Source organism: Leptosomus discolor, chromosome 5, assembly GCF_034619465.1.
Source record: "Leptosomus discolor isolate bLepDis1 chromosome 5, bLepDis1.hap2, whole genome shotgun sequence".
Lineage (NCBI taxonomy): Eukaryota > Metazoa > Chordata > Aves > Leptosomiformes > Leptosomidae > Leptosomus > Leptosomus discolor.
The window spans coordinates 708,657-732,086 of record NC_141395.1 but is presented as its reverse complement, the minus strand read 5'-3'; the positions used below and the strand labels follow the sequence as shown (position 1 = coordinate 732,086).

Genomic DNA, 23,430 nt, shown 5'->3' with positions numbered 1-23,430 from the left:
CGGGGTGTTTTAAGCTCCTTTCTGCCATTAGCCTAGCGTCTAATTTACTTTAGAAAACCAGAGCAAGTCCTTGACTTGCTGTACAGAACATGACCTAAGAGTCAAAAGCTGCCCCTTCCAGGGGCCCAACACAAAGCGAGATGTCAGTGCTCTGGTTCGGGCACTTGAACACTGAACCACGTTACCTGAGGTAGACCAAAAATAAAAATAATATCACATGTTAGAAGATGAACAGAAGAATTCATTCCCCTCTTCCTCCAGGGAGCTCCGTCAGGCTTTGGAGTCCTCCTGCGCACAGAGCTGCGAGATCGTCTTCTTGACGCGCAGCGCCGTCAGCCGCGCCGCGCCGTTGGCGTGCCAGCACTCCCGCATCACCCTGCCCATCACTCGCAGCGCCTGCACGTCGGAACAGGTTAGAGGAACAGGTCAAGAATAAAACCATCACCTCCTGCTTTTCATCGCTGGCGTGCCAAGATAAAAGATAGCTCTCTGAAACGGTAATACGACAGCAACATCGTAAATTAAGAGCTGTGTTCGAGGGAGTTCAGCACTCGGTGCACAGACCGTTTTCTCTGTATTGATCTGGGAGCTGGAGAAGAGCTAGGCATCTGAAACACATTTAAATTCAGGAGAAGCTGGACACCCAGTTCCCTTTGTCTCACTGACAAGTTCTGTCGTAATTTATAATTTGTAATAAACTGGAAAACCGCTTTTACCTCACAGCTTTGCCACTGGTTCGGAATATTTGGTCTGACCTTCTGCTCACAAACTACCCTTCTCATGTCTTCTATTGAAGGATCAGAAGGCACAACATCATAGTAAGGCAACTGGTATTCCTCGGTGATTCCTAGGAAAGATTTACTGTGTAGGTCACACAAAGTCCAAAGTAGCTGCTCCAGAATGAACTCTAATTGTTTCTACAGGCAATAGGAGAGAACAGAGGAACGTTTGGGGCCACCTTGAACAACCGCCTCACAACAGACTTCTACTGCCACATGCTGCCAAGACAACAGAGAGTGCTTTGGGTTAATTTAAGATAAAAGTGGTCTGGATTGTGAGATGAAAAGGCCAGAAACCTCACCTCCAACGGAGCACCTTCGGGCTATCTCCCAGTACACTAGCCCAAGAGAGTAAATGTCTGCACGCTTGAAGGACTCGAAGACGTTCATGTTCATCACATCATCAAGTATCTCAGGAGCCATGTACCTTTAACGCACACAAAGGTCAGTTTGGTGGAGGGAGCTCACGGAAAGCCTGCAGCCGCCCTGCCGCACGCCGGGGCCAGGCAGCAGCCGGTCCGACCGGGAGAAAGGGGAAAAGGGAAATGTCTTCTGACAGCGATTCCGAGCGAAAGCAAGAGACTTGGCCCGCGTGACGAACGCAATGCCGCGGCTGCCGACACGCACAGGCATCGCCGTGACTCTGACGGACACACAGCACCCACGCCGCAGAGCCGCGCGGGGCAGCGAGCTCCGGCCGGCGCCAGCAGCCGCCTCCCGCGCCCACCCAGCAGGGACGGAGGGCTTGGGTCTGTCACCGACACTCGACAGACACCAAAAGCCGGGGGGGGAGGTCACCGATGGAGGAAAGGGCTGAGCGAAGCCACCCCCGCGGGGCGAGCCGGGCCGGCGGCCGGCAGCCCGCCCTCACCCACCTCCGGGTGCCCACCCTGGGGTTCTGCGGAATGTCGATGGTGTTCAGCACCGAGTCGTGCTTCACCGCCAGGCCCAGGTCCGCGATGGCGCAGCTTTCGTTCCTCTTCACTAGGATGTTTTTAGATTTCAGATCTCGGTGGGCGATCGCTGGCTTGCCTGTTCACAGAAAGAGAAAGGACCGTCAACCCTGATAACAGCAGCATGAATTTTAACATAACGAGCAAGGGAGCAAAAACAGTTTTATCCAACTTTGTTACTATAACCTGTAAAAAAAAACATTGAAGCCTACCTTGTACCAAGTAAAGCTCTGCTAAATGCCATCAAATTTAAAAAAAAAAACCCTTCAGGGTATTTTTGTTCCAATATCTGTGTTTCAGGAATAAAACAGAAAAAGAGAAACTGTAGGTTCACCCTCCGAATTCATTTAGAAAATCCCCCCTTAGCACTCCCCTCTAGCACAGCCGCTCCCACAGGCAGAAAGACGTGGCAGGAGGCGCAGGCAGCGAAAGCGGGAAGATGCTCTTCCCCTGCTCTCTGTACCGCACCCCACACACTTTGGTTATACCGCAAGGACAGTATTGGCCTTTCATAAAATGCTCTACTACACCACGTCACGCGTAAACGCTTTTGCAAGCACCACTGAAGCTCCTCAAAACACTTGAAGGACAAGTGGGAGGGAAGCACTTGCCTTGCGTGCCGACGATCTCCATGTGGAGGTGTGCCAGGCCGCTGGCCACCGACAGTGCCAGCTTGACCATGCCCTCCACCGTCACCGTGCCTCTGTTCAGGTAGTCGAACAGGGACCCTTGCTCGTGGTACTCGGAGACAAGCCAGAGCTGAGTCCACGTCCCGTTATCTACCCGGAGGAAGCAAGATTATTCAGCTTTATGAAAAAAATCAGCCAAGGGTTCCCCGGTCTGTGGCCGGCTCGGGCATGCAAACGAACAAGCCTGATGGCCACCCCGCCGGGAAGGAGCTCAGGACAGCCGCGAGGTTCGCAGGGGTGTTCCAGAAGGGAGCGGGGGCAGCGACTGCAATTCTGAGCCAGACACCCGGGGTTTCACGCGCGACTCACACCGTACCCTTGTTATCGGCAGCAATAAAGCCCAGGATGTTCTCGTGTCTCAGCATAACCGTCTGATAAATCTCTGCCTCCCGAAACCACGACCGTTCGTCTCTGGAGGAGAAGATTTTCACAGCCACATCTTCCCCACACCATTTTCCACGCCAGACTTCGCCAAAACGGCCTTTTCCTACAATTTCCTGCAGGACAATAGTCCTCGCGATCGTTCTTTGCACGAGCAGAGGCAAGCCTAGTTTAAAAAGGAGAGATGGGTATTTGTCAAATAGTTCAGCAGAGATCTTTAAACCCCAAAGCAGGCCATTTTCCAGTGAGCTGTACTCATGACTTTGCTTTCAAAGCAAAACCACCTGAATTACCACAGCAGTTTAATTTTGTTTTGCTAGCCCTGCCTCGTTTAATTCGGTACTGCATTTGTTCGGGACTTAAAGACATATTTCTCTTTTTTTTTTAAATCAGGACAACCTTGCTTTTAACAGACCAAAATAATGGGCAGGAAAAACTACAGCTTGAAGGTCAGTTTATTCAAATTTATTCAAATTTTCCCTCCAGTTTTCACAACAGAGCCCTCACACCCTGCCTGTACAGGGGCTTGTCCTGGCCGCCTGCGGCCACCCCCGGAGCCACCTCTGGGCAGAGAGGGGTAAACTCGCCGTCCGGCTGAAACGAGAACAAACCGTGCCGGCGCACATCAGCTCTGACTGCCTCCAGGGTGGGTCCGCACACATAAAGCCCTGTCATTAGCTCAGGGATGTCTACGGACAGGTAAAGCTTCAGGGTAAATAAAGCCAAAATCTGCTCATCATATCTGTGAAAAAACATTAGGGAAGCACAACAAATTAATCCTGAAGGTATGTAATTCATGGGAAACAAAGTAAATTAAATCAAGCACCATTTAGAAATTTTTCCCTTATATATAAAAGTAAGCATGATTTACATGTTTTTCAGGTAAATAAAAATTCTAACTACAGAGAGCTGGGCTGTACACATCCGACATGGCACCAGCCTGATGAGCTGGAATTGTTGAATTCCCACTTCATTTTTCCATTTCTTTGGTTTAACACATTCTCAGTAGCAATGGCGGCATCATAGCCAATAGGATATCAGAAACGGGAAAAATATGAAAAAGGTTGGCGTTCTGCTCAAAACAAGAATTTGGAGTAACGCTATTTGGCGCTGTAAAGACCTCAGGAGTGGCGTCCTGCCTCGTTCAGGTAAATGCAGTACAAAGGCCCTGTGCCGCATCAGCCTCAATGTCTTGTTTCACGCTTGAAAATGACTTCTGGATTCACTTTCTTATCTCTCCCATTCAGACAAAGAATCAAACTTTTGCAATCTGACAGAAGAGCAAACAAAGCCCTACTGCCACCGCAAGGTGTGGCCAAACACATCTGCACAAATCCTCTCTTGTCCTAAAACTTCTCACTGTCATAAAAGCCTCCAAGATAAGACCCCCACCTGCACCCTCTGCCCGGCAGGCAGCATTCTTCATCGTCCTACAAGGAAGGCGGCACCTTTGCCTTTGGTTTAAGAAAATTTGCCCCAAAAGTTGGCAGCGAAGCAACGGCAGCCGCGCCGAGGGGAGGTGGTGGGCAGGGCACGTACCGGAGCCAGAGCCAGAGGTCGTCATGTCGTAGATGAGATCCTTCAGCGTCTTCCCGGAGTTCACCAGGTTGCACTCGGAGAGGGGCTCCTCCACATTGGGCTGCTTGGCCCTGCCGCGGGCGCAGCGCCGGCCCTGGCAAGTGCACGCCGCCAGCACCGCCGCGAGGGAGAGGACGCAGACCGGCACCGCCACCGTCACCGCCAGCACCACCGGTCCCGCGCTGGCTCTGCCGGGAGACTCCGACGCTTTCGGAAGACACAAGGGAGAGCGGGGTGGAGGGAAAAAGACGGTAAGTGAAGGGCTGCGGAGCGACGACATACTGAGATGTAATGGTTTCCCACAGTCATCCTGACCGGGACAGGCAGCAGCGAGACAGAGCCCATTTCTGTCAGTCTTACCCCCAACATGCCCTTTTTGAGGGTAGCTTGGGCTCAGCCTAGCACTGCGACCCCCACTGAAGACCACCACCACCTCGCACAGAGCGCCCCACCAGCAGCTCCTTGCGCAAACGCCAGCAGAGGTTCGGCAGCGCACGGCTGGCAGCTGGAGGCGAGGGGCCCTACCGCCCGTCGCCGCGCCGGCCCCCAGGACAGCCCCAGGACAGCCCCTCAGGCATGCTGAGCCCTCCCCGCAGGGTTCTGTCCGGCGGTTCCTCCGCTTGGCTGTTACTAAACCCACAGAGACCTCTCAAAGCACAGCGCGTCCTGGCCACCACCTTCTCCAGCTAGTCCCACCCCACCTCAGTACCACTCCGGACAGCAAACACCCGGAGAACATTTCCTTGCAACTGCAGTTCCAAAAACACAGCAGGGACCCTACAGAGCGCGTGCTCTTAATCTGCCTGTGTCACAAAATGCCGCTCACCCGCCGTTAGCTGACCTCCCCTCCCCTCTGCAGAAGATGAAGAGATGGGACCACCAGGCTCGCTGCGGGAGCCCGGACGAGACGCAGCCTGGTGCGCAGGGCGGCACCACCGCCCTGACAGCCAGCGGCTCGCGTGCCGCACGCAGCGGCACGGGCTGCAGCTCCGTGGGCAGGTGATCTGCCTTCAGCCACGGCCATCTCACCACCCTGTGCAACCGGTGGGCGCAGGGCCCTTCCCACCCTTCAAAGTCTGTGTGTAAATGTCTCGGCACACTGATCCTGCTGAAAACAAATCCTTGGAAAAAAATTGTTTCCTAACACTTAACGCACACGGGAATACAAAGTTCTAGTAAATGAGGCAGTAAAAGGATTCCTAAGACAGAACAACTTTGGAGAGCACGTTGATGAAGCTGTATTTCACAAGGGTCAAGAAACAGGACTGTCCGATATCATTTTCCCTTTTAAAGCCATAGGGGTATAAAACACATCAGGAAGCTACAGAAATACGTTACTAAGGTATTTACTTGCACATGCACACACACAGAAATCCCTTAATGCCCCCAAAATTGTAAATAAGCTTAAAAACCAAAACAATCAAGCAACACTCTCGCCCCTAAAAATAAAATAAAACAGAGACACAACCCAAACAAACCCCCTGCGCTCAGAATCACAAGTACCAAACAGTGGATCTAAAGGCTACAGAAGACGTAAGAATCAAGAGCTCCACGCCATGCAAAGCCACTCCTCAGCCAGTCGAGAAAACAAGAAGCCCCTCTCTCCCTTCAGGCAAACACCAAGCAATGTGTACGCTGTGATCCGAATCCTGAGACTCGCTGGGACTCCAAGCGACTTCAGTGACTCGGAGTCTCAGAAGCAGCAGCCTGATCGCCCCCAGTATTGACTGCCGCTTCCCTCCGGTCAGCGTTACAACAGCAGTTGTTCTCCTTCGAAGGACCCTGTCATGCCACGCGCTCCGTCACCCAGAAGTGCCAGGAGCAGTCAGCTGTACAGAGTTAACCTGTTCCCTTTCCTTCTCTTCCTCGCACTTCAGCACTACGCGCTTCAACTAAGCAAGGAAAGAAAACAAACCAAATGTTAATAACAGGCACCCCAAGTCTGTTCACAGCGCACAACTCCAAAAACAAAGAAGTTGCGTCTTGCCCACAGGCTCTTCCTTTAGAAGACTTCAACAGGACACTCAAGGGGTTATCCAGGAGATTGTAAGAGGATTTGCAAGCAGGATTCCTCCTTGCCACTGCTGCTCGTTAGCTGATACACCATGATTTCCTAAGCTGTTTTTAATTATGTTCCCGCATGGCAGAGATTTCCCCTGTGGCGAGTACGAAGCGCAGCAAGGACCACACCAACACTGGCACTGCCACTGGGCTCGGCGCCTCGCAGAGCTGCTGCTGCCGCACACGACCGCGGGGCTGGGGATGCCGCGGGCGGCTGCGAGGCGCCGGCTCTGCGCACGCTGAAGGCTGCGCAGCGGGGCTGCGGGAGTGTACAGCGCCGGCACGATGCGCCGGGTGAGGAGTTGCCCCCCGGGTGTTCAAGAGACGGCACTTCTTGTGCATCACCCACACCAACGTCCTTGCCTGCAGATCCACAGATCCTGACAAACAGGCACCAGATACTTACTATAAAATGTCAGTTCTCCCCACCAACTGCTGAAAAACAACACAACGTGAAACGAACAAAATAGAAAAACTTTATTGTGCTTGGGCCAGTGCAAACAGCATTGCAAGGAAAACAAACGGGAAGCTTCGAACAGCCACAACCGAGCCAGTGGGAAGAGAGACTCCGAGGGGCGTCTCCGCAGCCCGGCACACCATGGCACACCATGGCACACCATGGCACACCATACCCCAGCGACGAGCCCCTGCTGGAAGACACTGGCTCCTGGTGGGTGCTGCACGTGTGGAGCGCCAAGAGAAGGCAGGGAGCAGGCAGCGGTCCCGGTGGGACACCCTTTGCCCGCGTGAGCCTTGCCAGACGGCCACATCCTCTTCGTTTCATCGGCACACGGTCTGCCGCCGGGTCCCAGCAGCCCCTTCTTGCAGCATACGGCCGCTGCTGTCCTGTATCCCCCTCCCAGTCCTTCCAGCTCCCTTCTTCTCTGCCCTCTTTTTTCTCCCTCCATTCCAGAGCAGCACTCCTTCCAGAAGCAAACTTCTTAAAAATCTCCACTTCTGCTCTCATTTTCTTTACTTTCAAGCCTGTTCCCTTGCAGTCTGGATGTTACAGGTGGCAAACCTGTACAGGCAAAAAAAGAGCAACAGTTACTGCCGGCTTTCTTTTTATCTTAAAATTATACACACCTATGTGCATACACAAAACTTTCCAGGGCCTCCCGAAACCGGGAAACACCTCCACCAGTACTTCAAACAGGAGAAAAGCCAATTTCGCTGAGGGCACATTACTTTGTTTAGCTTTTCGTAGCTGCTCCTGAACCAGCTGCACATCACGTCGCTGCCGAAACACCTCACCCTGCTCTCAGAGAGACCGCACGGCCCACGATTCCAGACCAGCAGCTAGCGGAGTAACTGGGTGATGACAACCAGCACAAAGGATTGAGGCACGGAGCAAGGCGAGCGCAGAAACGTGCATTTCCACGAGCACTCTTTTCACTGCAGGGCATGCTCCTGACTCATGATGAACCTAAAGGAAAGTACCCAGTTTTGAAGGGTTTTTAATATTAAAGCCATATTACTACACTGGCTATGCCTACTCTACCTTGTCATACCCTCTGCAAATCTAAGTTTGGTTCCTTGATTTGCCAACAGAATTCAGTCAGGCAACAATTTCTGGGACGTGACAGTTGGTAACTTGCACTGTTTGCATACTGTAAACCACTGAAACAGGTTTTATAGCAGAATTTTAAGGTGCTCATAAAAATGCTCAGTATATCTTTAAAAAAAGCAATAAAACTATTCTTATCAGAAAAAAAAAAAAGTCTGCACTTTTAGCAGAACAGTGATCCAACACATTTCTGCTGAAAGCATCTGCGAGCACAATTTGTATGGCCAAAGGACTGCGGAGCAGACTCTGTGAGAGATCTGCAGCAGGGCACGATTTTTAGAGCTATTTCCCCCCCGCGCGGCATTTTGGGAGGCAGGCAAGCAGTGGGGCAGGCGGAGAACGCAGCGGGTTTGGCAGGGGCACAGCAGGCACAGCAGGTCAGCAAGCCCACTCCGACACTTTGGGGCAACAAGCAGGAGGAACCCTGGCTGGAGAGGGAGGACAGAGGAGGGGGCACATGGAGACACCCATGGCCATCCCAGGGATGCAGAGCGAGACGTCAGAGGAAAGCAGAAGCACAGTTCAAAGGCTCTCTCACACCCGCTCAGGAGGGTGACATCCAGCATCAGGAACACAAACAGACGCCAGCTTTATGACTTATGCAGTGACAGTCATTCAGAATAAAATCAAGTTCAGAGATGCTTACAGGTCTCCTCCGAGATGCTGCTAAGTTGGGAGTGCTCAAGTGCGGAAGGCAAGGTAGCAGTGAGGCTGGGAGCTGAGGGGTCCAGGCCAGTTTGCACTGGGTTTCCACCGAGTTCCTGGCAAATGAAGAGATCCTGACTGTCTAGAGAAGCTTCTTGGAAGGAGTCAACCGCAAACCTCCTTGGTCATCCTTCAGTCTACTGGCTGCACCAAAGACACAGTGCGGCTCACGGCCGGTGGCAACCGCTCAAACCCTTTCCAGTTCTTCACGGAGCACACGCGGGGGACTTGAGAAGTGCCAGCGCTGTGATTTCTGCTTCGCAGTCGGTTGTAGGCCACCTTCAATCCTGCCCCTTGCACCACAGTGTCCTGCAGCCAGGACTGCAGCCACGGCCGCTTCTGGGCCTGCACGACGTGACCCCTCGGGGACCCTTGGGGCTTCCCACAGCACAAACCGCACGCAGGAGCAGTGACAAACAGCGCAAGGGCAGAATTCACGGCACGCGGGGTACGCGCGGTCATTAAAGGCGACCTCACCAGATAAGCGTGTGGCAATGTTTACAGCCGTTGTGCAATGGTGAACTCTTTGGGAAATAAGAAAAACCCTCATGACTACCTAAAACCATCAAATCAACACCATTAATCATAACATTTTGCAATCTGATTTTGAACGTACTGTTCAACAACTTACTAATCAAGAATAGAAGCTGAAGACATGTTGCCATGTATGAAACAAAAATAGCACATCTGGCAACATTTAGCAGTTTCACAATACGGTATAGCTGTGGTCCAAGCTGTATGGACAAAATAGTGCTTTTAGGCAGCAGGAAAAAGGAAGGATTTTTTTTTCCCTCCAATGAAACCGACTTTCTCACACACAATGTTTGCCTTGCTTTTGGTACATAATGGGCACCGTGACACTTCTAAAGGCCCTGAACTACACATGTTCAGAAAGACACAATTTGGACTAGAGTCTAAAATTAAGTTTCTCCAGCTCCTGACATGACTACAGACCCCACCACCCCTTTCAGGACACTCAGGAATCAGCTGGGAAAGTTCTGCTTACAGATCCAGAAGCTCAAGCAAACCCACCAGGGATACAGCTATGAGACAGACAGACACATTACCTGAATTGCTACTTCCCCCTCCCCTGCCCTCAGCCCTGCCTGCTCTTTGCATGGCTGTATTCTTACCAGTCCCTCCAGAGAACAGGGATCTGGGACAGCCAAGATGGACCACAGTATGTGAAATATGTGAAATATCTGCAGAACGAGACATCTGCAGAGCAGCTACGACAGCCTGGAGCTCTGCCCGCAGGGGTTCTGTGGAGGTGAACCTCAGGAGATCACTCCAACTGCGGGATTATCCCAGGAACGGCACCGACACGAAGAGGAAACAGGTTTGGTGCACCCCACACCACTACTGCAGTCTCTGAGCAGCTCTGCACGGCCACAGCCCCAGCTGACATGTTGGGGGTCACGGACAGCTCACCTCCAACAGCCAGGAAGGGAACGTCCGCAGTTTTCAGAGGCTGATGTTCAGTAATTTAGAGGCTGATGTGCTCAGGCCAGCTGTTTCGGCATTGAAGCACTTCTCACACGGGCCTACCCAGGTCCCAGCGACCACACCTCCTCCACAGCCCCTGACCAGGCTCAGCCCGCCCCGGCACGCTGGGAGGCACTGGATCCGGACGCAGCTCGGTCACAAGCACCCCTTCCTCCCCACTTTGATTTCTGAGTCCTGACCTCCATCCGAGGCTGTCCATGCCACAGCAGACAAGCTCATCTTCTTCATTAAACAAGCCAAGACGGACAGCAGCCCGGTCAATCCAGTTTCTGTTACTACTTTGCAGCAGAGCACTAACACAAACCGGCATCGCTGGCTGCCGAACTGGAGCAGTGGCTTTCAGAAACCGTGAGTTTAGCGGAAACAAAGTGGCCGCACGGAAGACAGAAATCTATAAAAATATCTCCTCTCCTCTTCTTTTTTTTGCTCCATTCCCCATCCTCCCTGCTTTTATCCATCACCAACACTTTAGGAGAGTTTAGTGAGAAGAACTGTGCTTTGTCTCTTCACTCATTGCCCAGACCTTCCTTCTAACTCTACTCTTGGACCGAGTCTGTGCTGGGAAAACAAAGTGAGGCCTTTTCACCCTGTTCAGTAACAGCTAAGGAACACCACAGATAACAGAGGGGGAAAGCCAGGGCTTTGCCCTGAACCGCACCCTGCGGCACAGCCCGCACGTCTCGCAGCTCTTCAGGACCTGGGGAAGCTCTCAAGGCCCATAACGGCACGAAGAGATTTCCCTTACCGTTTGTATTCAAACACTGGGTTTTATTCAGAAAGTTATTGGTTGAAGGGTGATTTTTCTCATATTCTCCATTAACATGTACCTTATAAAACACTTGGTACAGTATTGTCTGACTTCTTTAATACTAACATATCCATGTACACTGTTCTCCTGAAAGGGCCTTAATGTCTTCAGGCATTTTCAAACAGGTAAATGAAGAGTAATTATTTGTTCATGCAAAATCTACAGACTATATTAAAAAAAAACCCACAACAAAATATGAGAATCTTGCCCAACAATTAGTCTAATTGGTACCATTTGTCTCTCTTGGCAATATGAAAATACTGAAGGGATTTTTGGTTTAGGAATTCTATTATATTTCCCTTTCTTTCACCCCAGCGTGTGCCACCATAGGCGACACGAGGGCCATTTGTGCTTTTGTACAGTTTGGGCAATAGGAATAAAGAAGAGAGCTGGCAAATTACGTATTTTATAGTTTGTTAATCCCACTATTAGCTTAATCTTGTTGCAGAAAGCCTCCTTTCTCCTCTGACTCATTTTCCATTACACAAATACAGAACAGAAATCATAGGCTTTTTATCTCAACCTCTAGACACGCCGCTGTGCCAGGTCACCCAAAACAGAGCAGACAGGAGACCACTCTTACTGTGTCCCGCCTTTCGCTGGAATGACAGAGGTACTTTTGAAGGAAGAGCCCTAAAACCAGAGAACTCTTTGCTGTGCTGCAGCTTCCCACCAGCTCATGGACACATGGCTGTACACACTGAACACATCCCTGTGTTTTTTCTCAGCGAGGCTGACATTTTCTTTAGCCAGCCTCTGAAAGCAGCCTGGTCAGAAAGCCCAGAATCCTGCGACCAATTTGCAAACCCACCTGCACCCACCCGGCCCCAATTCTCAGCATCTGTTAAGATGGAGACTTCATACCCAGCGTCACTGGGTGTTTCGAGATCAAGAGGCTGGAATGAGTAGTAGCGTGAGCTTCTGTCCGCAGACGAAGACACCAGAGCTCAGAAGCCCTGTTGGCTGTACCTGGTAAGTAACGCAAAGTGTCTGAGCCTTCAGGCTCCTCCACCTAAGGAGGCAACTGAAACCAACATCAACTTTGCTGCTTTGGAGAAGGGGCGGGCAACAAGTTCCCCAGCCTGTACTCAACCCTTCCTGTGGCCAAACACCACCCTCCACCATAGCCAAAAGAAAGCATCGGGTGAGAAGAAGCTCCAGTAGTTCACTCCAGGGCTGCAGGTAAAGGTCTGTCACCTACAAACAGGCTTGTGAGGGGGGTAAATCCCGCTCACGAGTGGGGTGGGGCAGAGACCACTAGCACTGTCCACCAGATCTGAAATACGGCCTGAAAATCCCGTGAGACGCAATTCTACAACTGGAAGGAGTCTTCTAGATCTTATTAGCAACTCCTCAAAATAGCCTGTTATACACTGAGGCACACAGAGAACTTCTCATAGAGAGAGAGAGAGGTGCACGGGAAGGTCCATCGAGGGAGCGGCACGCCGGTCGTTCTCGGCAGCCCTGTCATGAGATCCCACGGACAGGGCAAGGTCACATCAAGCCACCTGCTGGCGCAGAAATTATCCCAGTTAAAACAGCAGAAACCTGGAAATGAATTCAGGGTAACACAGAAAAAAACCAAGTACTGCAAACTAACCCTGCACTTTGAAACTCAGCACCTCTTAATGCAAAACACTGTAATGAAATCCCTGCCAGCAACAAGGATTACCTAAAAAGCAGATATCCAGGTTGAACCTGTCCTTAAAGATGTGTATTTTCAGACATAAAAAAAAAACCAACCCAACTCCAAAGAACAGCCTCCTCTCACACAAGGCACAGCGAGGAGAGCTCTGCTGCCGAGGCATGCAATGCCATCTACAGTTCCATCACAGAAATTCTCGCACAGGCGATCAGAACAAACAAGTTGCCTTCTGCCCTCGGAGATCCTCTTGCCGCAAGTTGTTTGACTGTTTTCCAGTCACTCTTGGTACATTTACAACATAAGCCCTTGGTAATTAACACACAGCCGAGCCAAAGCAGGTCAGCGGGCAGAAGAGCCGAAGGACAGGCTTGTGTCCCCAGCTGGGTGCTGCTGCGGTAGCGGGAGGGAAGAGCCTGCCAAAGCTCCTGCCTCATCTGGCAGGGGTGCGCACCACGCTGGACCTTCTCAAGGCTTCTCCTCCTCCATGAGATTCAGTCCTGCCTAAAGGCAAGCTTTTCATATCCACGTGCTCTACTTTTAAACTAGAATCTGAATAATGGAAAGGACAGATAGATATATCGATAGACAAACTTCCATGTCAAGATGTCATGCCAAGTGTCAAACTGCAAACTTCTAAGGGATGGTGGTGGGAGGTGGGCTGGCTTAAATAAGCACCTTGGCAAAGCAGGTGTATTTTAAAGACCAGAGAGCCTGCGTGCTAAGTCAGGCACTAATCAGCAGACCCCATGGCTTACTGAAGTTACCCACCACGGCTGGCAAGGGACAACCAACACGAGACAAGCCACACAACGGTACGCAGTGACACAACAGAGGAAGAGCGACACGGACCTCTGGGCCCGGGTAGGATTGCGCCGGCAGGCTCCAAGCGCAGCGCGTCCCAGCGGTGTGAATCCTGCCCTGGCCCGTCCCCAGCGGTGGGAACAACAACTTCCACAGCGTCAGTGAGATAATGGCTAAACCGAGAACCGCCTCCGCGCTGTGCCAGACCAGCTGACAGCTCCAGCACCGGCTACCTGATGTGGCGCCTCCACTTTATTTTTCCTGCCCCCCGTCAGAAACAACACCCAGACTTAGATTTGGTGAAAGAAGAAAAAGCACAAGGTGAGCAAGGAGCTGCCCAAAAACTCACTTCGGAAACAGCAATTTCCTCAGCGCGGGAGCGCAGCTCCGGCGGCAGCCCAGGCAATGCCGCTCTCCGCGGCAGAGCCAGCCACCGCCGCGGCAGGGACGCCTCCGGCTCGACGCCTCCCGGTGCAAAGGGCGCGGGTGCCACAGGGCAGCCCGGGGCAGCCCCGCTCCCTCACCCGCACACCCGGCAATGCCCTGGGGAACGTTCGTTTTCACCAGGGCCCAAACGAAGTGTTCCTACCACAGCAACCACGTGAAGAAGGGCTGTCAGAAAAGACCGGCAAGCCAACAACATTGGCACTGTTAAATTTTCAGATAACATGAATTCCCCCAAAATTTAGAGCAAAGTGCTCAGGCTAAAAACTAACTAATTTTCTCTGGTACTGAAACGTGAAACCAGAGATTTTGCAACTACCAGTTCAAGCGCTAGGACAGACATGCCTCCACCACTGCTCTATAAATAGCAGCTTTCCCCCAAGATTCCAGCATCCCAAATTGAAAAAAAAAAACAAAATGGTATTTTATTTCTACATTTCTAGAGCACGACCCCTATTAGAATCTCCCTTCTGCTGTCAACTGAAAGAAAAATATTTTGTTAATCCTTATTCCTGCTGCCCGCAAGAGCTGAGGTGAGGTACTGGGGCCCAGACCGCCCAGCTGCCAGGCTCCCACCTCGGCTGGCTCCTCCAGAGAGGCTGGTGGGAGCAGACCTGCCTCTGGCAGCACCCAGCACCCACCTGTCCACACCAGGGGATGACAGTCCCCAAGGCCACCACAGCTGCTCCCCCACTGTCTGCCCTCCTGTATCTTACATGACACAGCAAATGCTTCCAGTAACAGCCCCTTAAATTCTGTGAAATACTATACAATAGCAGCTTAAATGCAAGTTATAATCATAAACCATGTATTAATTTGCATCTTTCTTACCTGTAACATCTCTCACTGCTCTAAGTATACAGGAAGGTTATCATCCAATAAAATAGTATATTTCACAGATTTTTCAAAAAAGCTTGGATTAAACACAAATCTTGGGAAGAAGAGTCAAACAATTAACCCTAAAAATAGTAGAAATATTTATTTTTAAAAAGCACTGAATCAACTTGATGACACAATTTTGAGCCTGGTAGGCTCAAGGGCCGCGCCAGCTGTGTAACACACAGAGCTCCTGGAAGTGCAGATCTTTTTCCTTCCTCTAATTGGGACCAGGAATCTTACACTTTCTCATCCCTGCTGGGCAAGAATCAATGACACCAATCTAACACCGAAGAAAAGCTGCCTCACGAGCTGCTAAAATGAAGTCCAGAGCCCCAAAGTTCACGGCAGACTAACAAGACTGCTGAAACGGCACCAGCCAAAGACGTCCCCCAGCAAGGGCTTGGTGTCCTTTACCCCTCTTGCCCCCAGCACAACCCCCATCAACAGAGAGGACACGTCTGCCTCCCTCACCACAACGGAGCTGCTGCCAACCCCTCGCTTGCGACGCGCAGGCACGCCAACAGAGGCTGCAGTAACTGCTCATCAATCCAGATCACAAGAACGTGGCACTCGGTGATGCAGACTGGCCAAGGACAACAAGGAGAGCGGCTCCTCACACCCGGGGGCTGCCCCATCACCACTGACCAGACATGTGTCTGCCCTAAAACACAGCGGTGCATTTCCCACATACAATTCACAGTCAGCATCCACAACTAACTGCCTTCTCTCCAAACAAACCTCTCTAGTCTGAACTGCTACCCGAGACATCTGAAGCAGGTCTTTTGAATTGTGTGCAGAGACGTTTAAGGCTGTGAAACTTCAGCCAGCGCAAGGTCTCCATTATTCCCTTGCGATGCACCAGTCCACAGCTCTCAGCTCCTCACCATCACTGGCTCACGGCTGCTCTACATTGCAGATCCATGCCCCACGGAAAGTCCCCAGCACACCAGATATCATCTTCCTAACATCTAGACTAATGCCAATTCAAATCACCAACTCCCTTAAGATATTCCAGCCCATAAAATCTGTGAGGTTACAAGTCTGTTTCCTTCAGACACTTCCTTTCACCTTCACGGTTAACGCCTCATGGGATATCAAAGACAGCATTTGGAATGTCTTTAGGAGATGCAAGAAATCCACTCTTCCCCAAATAGAGCTGCAGTTTAGATCTTCCTGCCTGAAACAAGCTGGGGAAAAAACAGCAACTGTTTTAGAGACAGCCTTTAAAATCCCCATTAGCTGACTCTCACGGTCGTGTCCTCTGCACAGTAGTTCTGCACCCTCCAGCTGTCACACAAGCGTTCGAACCGCGTTTTGCACTCGGACAGCACTTACCGACGGGCAGGCGGAGGGTGATGTTGTTGCAGAAGTCTGTGTAGCAGCACTCGGTCTTTGTGATGTTCTTGGAACTGTGGCAGAAGACCTGCGCGTTCAGCTCCGGGAGGGAGACGCAGGACTTGATCACCTCCTCCCGCCCGTTGGTCAGCATGACCGAAGCCCAGCAGGCGCCCTCCGTCTGGCAGGTGAAGTTGGTGTGCTCGCACAGCTGGCACACGCACTTGAGACCTGAAAAAGAGGGTTCCAGCTTCCATGAGAAGACCCTGGGAAGACAGATCCCCCCGTAGCACCGCGTGGGAGCTCCAGCGTGGGTCCTGTGCTGGGGCCGTGACCAGCAAATGGGCTCCTGGGCTGCAGGAGGAAGTTGGTCCTGGCAGACCCCAACAGCACAGGTCCCCAACACCCACAGGTGACAAGTTTTTAAACCAGGTGGCCCTTGGTCACAGGAAAGCGCATAGCATCTATCCTGCACGGGGCTGACCACCCCAAGAAGCAGCCTGGGCGAAAGCTGCCTTTTGCCTAGGTGGGGAGATGGGGGTTCAGGTCTTCAGGTTCATGTTCTCAGCTGCCCCGGACTCGAGACAACACGCAGGACAAACACACGGGCACGTGCTCCATTCCGAGATGTGTATTTAGACACAGCTACATTCCTTATGTACCGAACTTTAAATAACACCAACAGCCACTGTTCAGGCAGCTGTGCTGACTTCCCCAAACACAGCCACCCCTCACCTGTGCCAGCCACCCCCTGCTGCCAGCAACCCGCACGCCCCACCAGAGCCGACCGGGGTCCAGCACCGAGTCTGAGGGATCGCCGTGACGCACGGCCCCACACACCACCCCACACCCGACAGACAGACACGGGCAGTAACCACGGACTTTTCCTCCCTGTGTCTTCTGAGATGGGGCACCCTTTTCAGGCACACAAACAGCTGCCCAGTTTCTTTTGATGCAGAAGTCTGATGACTTCTAAGTTTTGCATGTTTTAACCACATCTTCATGTTTTACCAAGTCAAATAGAAACACATTTAATAACAACTACATTTTTCAGGCTTTACTGACCCTTCCTTGGAAGAAGTGGAGGAAACCAAAGACACATCATCTCAGTGGAACTCCAGATGCCAACAATAATTCTTTTTGCGTTGTTTTTTTTCACCTGCTTCATAGCAATTTTTTCTTGCTTCATGCCCAGTTTAGGAGCCCATATTAGCAGCGATACAATAACCAAGACATGTGAACCTTGGGCTGAAAGCCATTTCTATAGGAAACACTTCCTTAACTGCACTTTACATGATTGTTTCTGCAAAAAAAACCCCTCATTTCAGAGTACAGAGACCTGACCTCTTCAACTTTTGACTTAAACAGTTTGTATCTCACCACAGGGTCCCCAAAATGCATTCTGTACCCTTCCCAGGCCAGTTATAACTCTGCAGGACTGAACCCTCCTCTAGTTACTGGAGCTAGGATACACAAAAAAGTAATTTTATCCATAAATCCATTCTGCTTCTTTGCGAACGGGGTGGGGGGAGGGAAGCTGTTTCTTTTACTCAAGGATAATGGACTTCCAAAAAGTAAAGCTGTGAGGAGACAAGGATGGCCCCCAGGAACAGAAGAGCTGGCAGCCCCGACAAGCCAGCGTACTCCAACAGCTGCCGCGTTCCTCTCCCTGACGCCCTTCCCTGATCAAACCGGGACCTAAACCAGCTTCTGCCATCGCCCCACGCTGACAACCAGCACCAGGTTTGTTTACAGGAGGGCGCCCCGGCCCTCGGTGTCACTTGCTGTGCCCCACGGCTGAGGAGGAGGGTGCGATGGCCGACGGCCGCGGCAGTGCTCGCCGCGCGGCACAGCATCAGGGACTTGTCTCAGTCAGAGCCCCTGGGGCAGCGGAGACATCCTGACAGACGTCAGCGTGAATCTGATTTCTGTTTCTGTGACACTATTTGTTTTCTTTACAACAGCCTTCATCCTGTGCCACCCTTCTGAAGTAACAGCTTGTGGTGTTTATCTTCAGCTCAGGCCCGCAACAAACCTCCTTGGCACCATATGTTCGTGTTTATCCTGGATGCAGGGCGCGCGAGGAACCGCACCACTGCCTGTCTGCGCCGGCTCCCCCTCGGTACGGGGAGTGAGAGCGATCGATCACCCAGCACAATCTCTTCCTTAAAGACATTACCGTAGGCCTAGAAGAGATGCCAGGAGCAAGACTCATCAGATCCAAATAAATAAAGAGGTTTAGCAGAAGAAAAACAGCCACATCATCACCAATACTGCAAAATAAATGCATTACTTGAGGAAATGAATATGACTCTCCAGACACGTCATTAAGCTGTTTTTCTCCCCCTTCTCAAGGCCTAAAAATAAAATGGGAAATGGTCTTTATGACGGCATCCACAGTAGATAACTGACAGTTTTATCCATATTCTGGTATTTTGCAGATTGCTGGAGAGAGGAGCTGATCAAAACTGTCACTGCAAGTCCTGAACAGCTCCAAGGGTATTCCTGAGCCCCTTGAACACAGGGTGAGAAAAGGACGGCTAAGGGGCTCTGTAGCCTCCCTGGGGCCAAGCTAAGACAGTCACTTATTTCCCCAATGAAAGGGGCCTTGCACCACCTCGAGCCATTCGCACCCAGAGCCAGCTGGCAGTCGCGCTGGCAGGCAGCTCTGACGGCTGGCTCGCTGGGCAGGGAAAGCAAGGGGTGACGCTGCTTCGAGATCGGCTTTTTCTACTGTCTTATTCAGAGAGCATGTTACTCTGCTGGATGTCCCTTTTCTTTCTACATCACCAATAGAAAGACTCCTATTTTTCCTCTTAGTTTTGCTCAAAACCAACTCCTGTTCCCAGTCCTGCTGAACAGAGGGACGTGACAAATCCCATCAGCTCTCAGCTCTTACCCAGCGTCGTGTCCACATGCTGCACCACACGCTCCTCACAGACACCCGTACAACCACTCGAGCTCTGCCGAGCCTGCATCACCATCCCCGCTGTCACTCTCGGGGACATGGGACTTGCCAGAATTTGTGACTTATCCGTGCTGATCCACTAGACACATCTTGGTGCTGCTCCAGTTTATTCCTGACAACTTCCTCTATTATCCTTTTCTTTGGACGGAAAACATTGTCCATATTCAGTTCTGTGACCTGTCAATCTGCAATCACTAGCAACGTATTTCAAGCTTTCCCATTACAGATCTGCACAGTCCTGCTCTAATTTGACTCCAGTGCTGCCCCAGAGAAGCGGGCAAGACGCTTCCCTCTGTTTACAGACCAGAGGGGTAACAGCACGGCGACAGAAGATCCTCCAAGTTTCTCACAGTGCTCAAGCCAACACCACCTCTGAACCATGCTTCCCCTCCCAAGCAGCCACCTGATGGCAGGAAGGGGAGGAATCTGCAAATATTGACTGAAATTCTGCAAGTCCCCACGTGCAGCAAGAAACGCTCACCCCCTGCCTGGGGAAGGCGCACCGCACTTCTCCAGCTCTGTTCCCAGGGACGGTCCTGGCCACGTTAGCAGCGATAACGTCGGGACTTCCACTGCCGTGGAAACCAGAGAAGTGGAACAAGGTGGCTGCGAAGGAGTCAAAGGGAAAAGGATCAAAGAGGCAGGAGGAAAATGTGCTCCCAAATAAGGCACTCTTTAATCCAGTAATGAAGACAGCTCCTTTATTTACTCAAGCACAACATTTCCCTTAAAATGTTGCATTCTCTGGTTGAGAAATTAGGAGAAAGTCAGCGACTGAAACACGCCATGGCCTCAGAGAGCTATGTGAGGCATCCACACTTGGTTACCAACGGTTACAGGTCTCTGAGCATGTAAGTCCCCAGCAGCCACCAACAAGTTTGTCCTGAATCCCCCAAAGCACCGCACCCCCGCAGAGGCTGTGGCCCGACAAGGCTCACGAGCAATGGCCCTGCCGTGCCCAGCTGCACAGCTCGAGGTCGGCCGGGGGCAGAGCGGGAGAGGGGACGCCGCGGGCTCCCTTCGCTGGGGACACAAAGACACGTCGCATGACAGAGGCAAGCAGTCCCTCCTGTCTTCCAAAGGGAAGCGCGGCGCTGGGCACCACCCAAGCGAACACAGGAGGAGGTAAAGCCACCGAGGCCACGGGGATGTGGATTCACACATTGCCAGACACACAAGGAAAGCAGCTTTTGGCTATAGAGACCACAAGGAACAGGTTTTCCCTGGTTTTGCCATTTTTAAGTCATAAGTAGTTTTCAAGGATTGTTTTCTGCTGTTATTGCAATAGGAGCAGAGACTATACACCAGTTTCTTGGATGAAACCCACTGTGAAATCAAGGACAGGATGACTTGCTCTTCAGAGCAGAAAATAACCTGCATGACTTACACAAAAAGCAACGATTTCTTCCTTTTAGTTTTCAGTGCAGGTGCAGGAAAATGCACAGTGCAGGCAAACGCACCGCGCAATTAACTTACATGGCAGGAAGAACTGAACCAGCATCCGATTCACAACAAATCAACACAAAGATGCACAACAGAAGATCTTTTTTTGTTTGCTTCCACCCATTCTTCCTCAAGTGTCAGCTTCAAATACATGAATCACCAGATAACTAAGGAACAAGAACGATACTACATGTGAAGAACAGGCAAAAGAAGAGTAGTTTAGACACCACCTTTCTAAAAGTAGCTAGCAACTAAAACAAGCAGATAGATGTAGTGCAACCTCAAAAGTTAAACGGGAAGAACTGAGCACGTAATTGGCATAAGCTGACTAATACTGTGGGACTAAAAGAGCAAACTAGAAACTATGGGAAAAAAACACCCAGCCTTGCTCTCCCTTACGAGCCACACAAGGTTCTACATTTCAACACAGACTTTTTACTATACAGATTAACAAGGCATTAATCTTCCATCAAGTCATAATCCAGCGCTACCCGCCACAGTGAGCAGTTTCTCCTTGTGACTACAGGGCAGCAGAGCATTTAAAAATTAAAATGGAAAGCAAATACCTAAGTGGCCTTACAGCAATTAATTGTCTTTTAAACACGATGGGAAGGACAGCTGAATGCCCGGAACATTTCCATCCTCGATCGCTCTGTACTGTGCACTTCAAGATATACTCTCACTTTATTCCCCAATTAAGAGACCCGGGGCTCAGGTGAGCGCAGGCACTGCAGCTGCCTGGGTCCCCTGCCTCGGCACGGGCCCCCGCCCGAGGACGGGCAGCACTGCAGGACGCACGCCTGGACCCGACCCACCAGCCCACCCGTCCCCCTCGCTCGCGGGAGGGTGCCAGGTGGCAAAAGCTCCGCTATGGTAAAAAGGGGCTCGAAGAAGACCCCAGAAGCTCCAGACCGGCTGTGTCCCATCGTCCGGTCCGTTACTCGTGACTGAGCCAGAACAAAGACCGGGGCAGGCGCTGGCGACGGTGCCGCAGGGCCGGTGGCACAGGGTCTGGCACAGTCCCTCAGGAGGCGTTCTCCGACCGAGCCCATATGACTGCTGGTAACTGGCAAAGAAACTTGGCTGCCACGAGGCAGAGCTGCTTCAGCCTTCACCAGAAGTCAGCCCGTTTGCCAAGACAAAAGGCAGGGGGAAAGCGTCAGCTTTCACAGTGAGAGGCTGTTACCTGCAGAGTCGCACAGAAACGTGTGGTGTGTGCTCCAGTGGTCTGGAAAGGGGAATCGATAATAAAGCAATAAGGTTTGCTGAGGTTAGGAAAAGTAGAGCCGTCTTCAGAGCATCACAAAGAAATCTCGCCATGCTGAGGGATCAAAAGCCAGAGGAGAGTAAAGCCACGCAGGAGACAAAACAGCTTCGGCTGTGTACGTGCAGTAACCAGCCCGATATTAGCTACCGCCACTGGGAACAGAGGCGGCTGTGCCCTTCTGGGGAGCTCGGGAGAACGTCAGCTCTGCTCACAGACGGAGGCACAACCAGGACAGACCGGGAGGAGATCCAACGCCCCATGCTGCCACTTGGGATTGGTTCCCATCACCCACCCCAAAGAGGCACAGGAGAAGCAGCAAGAGCTACGGGATGGATGGCAGGGGGGACCAGACATGGACTAAGAAACCGGGCTCTTTCACACCAAAGCCAGCTTGGGGGAGATACGTAAGTGTTACAAAGAAATCATAGATCACATTGAGAAGACAAATGGGATCAGCTACTCACTGTTTCCCATTAACTCGAAAGCTCTTGAGCAGCACAGACATCACTGACAGCAAATGTACAACAAGCAAGAGGAAGCACTCCTCTTCCTCCTGCTGCCTTGCCACCCTCCCCAACAGCGCTGGGCGTTGATGTTACCGACACCGCTTCGGTTAAAGCATCAGCGTATTCAAACAGTCACCGCACGGTTCCACCGTGATGTGCCAGAGGTTTATAGAAACCGCCACGCGTGACATCCGCCGGCCGAGAGCCCTGAGCCCACGGGCTGCCGGGAGAGCCGAGAAAAGTTCAGAAAGTGCGTTCTGTACCTGCGCCGTGTCCCACCCTCGAGCTCCCGCTGGAACAGCAGTGGAGGCGGGGGCCGCCGAGACCACCCTTCTGCCTCCTGCACCCAGCCACGAGCGCGGCCAAGCCAGGAGGGGAGAAGAATTAACTTGCGAACGCTGACCGAAACTCCCCAAGTCTTTCTGTGCAGCAGGAAACGTGTGTTCCCCCCCAGGGCCCACCCGCGGGGGCAAAGAGGGATCAGTCTCCTACAGTCAGCCGCGTTCACGGCAGGGACAGCACGTCGCTGTCAAGTTTATTCTCTTGTAATGCATTTCTTCAGAAGAGGAAACCAGAATCTTGAGCAAGTCTTTAAAAAAAAGCTTGCTTTTCGGACTACTATGAAAAATATGGAGAAGTTCCCTCTCCGGAGAGGTCTCTGGAAAAAAAACAGTAGGAGTAATAGCAGACTAAAAGCCCACTATATAAACATACTGCAAACAGGACTGATACCAAACTAGAAAGCTGTAGAGAAGAAAGTAATTATTCCAGAATGGAAGAAAATGTCTTAGAACGACAGACATCAAATAGTTCAAATGTTTTCTCTTCTTAAAAATACACATGGGAAGTGATTTCATTAACATGTGCAAGTATCTTAATGTTGGAAGGAGGATACTGGGCAATCAAAGCCCCTGTTCCAGAAAAACTCAGCAACCGTGACAAAAAAACAATAGACAGAAGCTGAGGCCAGGCACTTAAATTAATATTAACCGAGCAGGAAAAGGACAGCAAAAAAAATTATTTTTGTTGGAATAAGCTGTCAAAGGACATCTGCTAATTTCTCATTAGTTTTGGACAGGCGAGGTAGCCTTTGAAAAGTTACGCTTTATGAAAGA

General features: G+C 51.4%; 1 protein-coding gene across 5 annotated transcripts; it reads right to left on the bottom strand.

Annotated features, from left to right (window-relative positions):
* Window positions 1–270: 270 nt before the first annotated feature.
* Window positions 271–21,862, bottom strand: ACVR1C (activin A receptor type 1C). Of its 5 annotated transcripts, XM_009959749.2 has the most exons (10): window positions 21,796–21,862; window positions 16,136–16,365; window positions 7,811–7,829; window positions 4,342–4,566; window positions 2,738–2,968; window positions 2,344–2,511; window positions 1,655–1,811; window positions 1,082–1,206; window positions 717–847; window positions 271–396 (listed from the first exon to the last, which is right to left on the bottom strand). In XM_009959749.2, the coding sequence occupies exons 1-10, from the start codon at window positions 21,860–21,862 to the stop codon at window positions 271–273; spliced, it is 1,479 nt and encodes a 492-aa protein (XP_009958051.2). The 5 variants fall into 5 exon arrangements, with proteins under 5 accessions (XP_009958051.2, XP_086321899.1, XP_086321901.1 ...); XM_086465773.1 differs by lacking the exons at window positions 7,811–7,829; window positions 21,796–21,862 and adding an exon at window positions 10,077–10,082 and having other exon boundaries at window positions 4,342–4,579; window positions 16,136–16,360; XM_086465775.1 differs by lacking the exons at window positions 7,811–7,829; window positions 21,796–21,862 and having other exon boundaries at window positions 4,342–4,587; window positions 16,132–16,354.
* Between the last annotated feature and the right edge of the window lie 1,568 nt (window positions 21,863–23,430).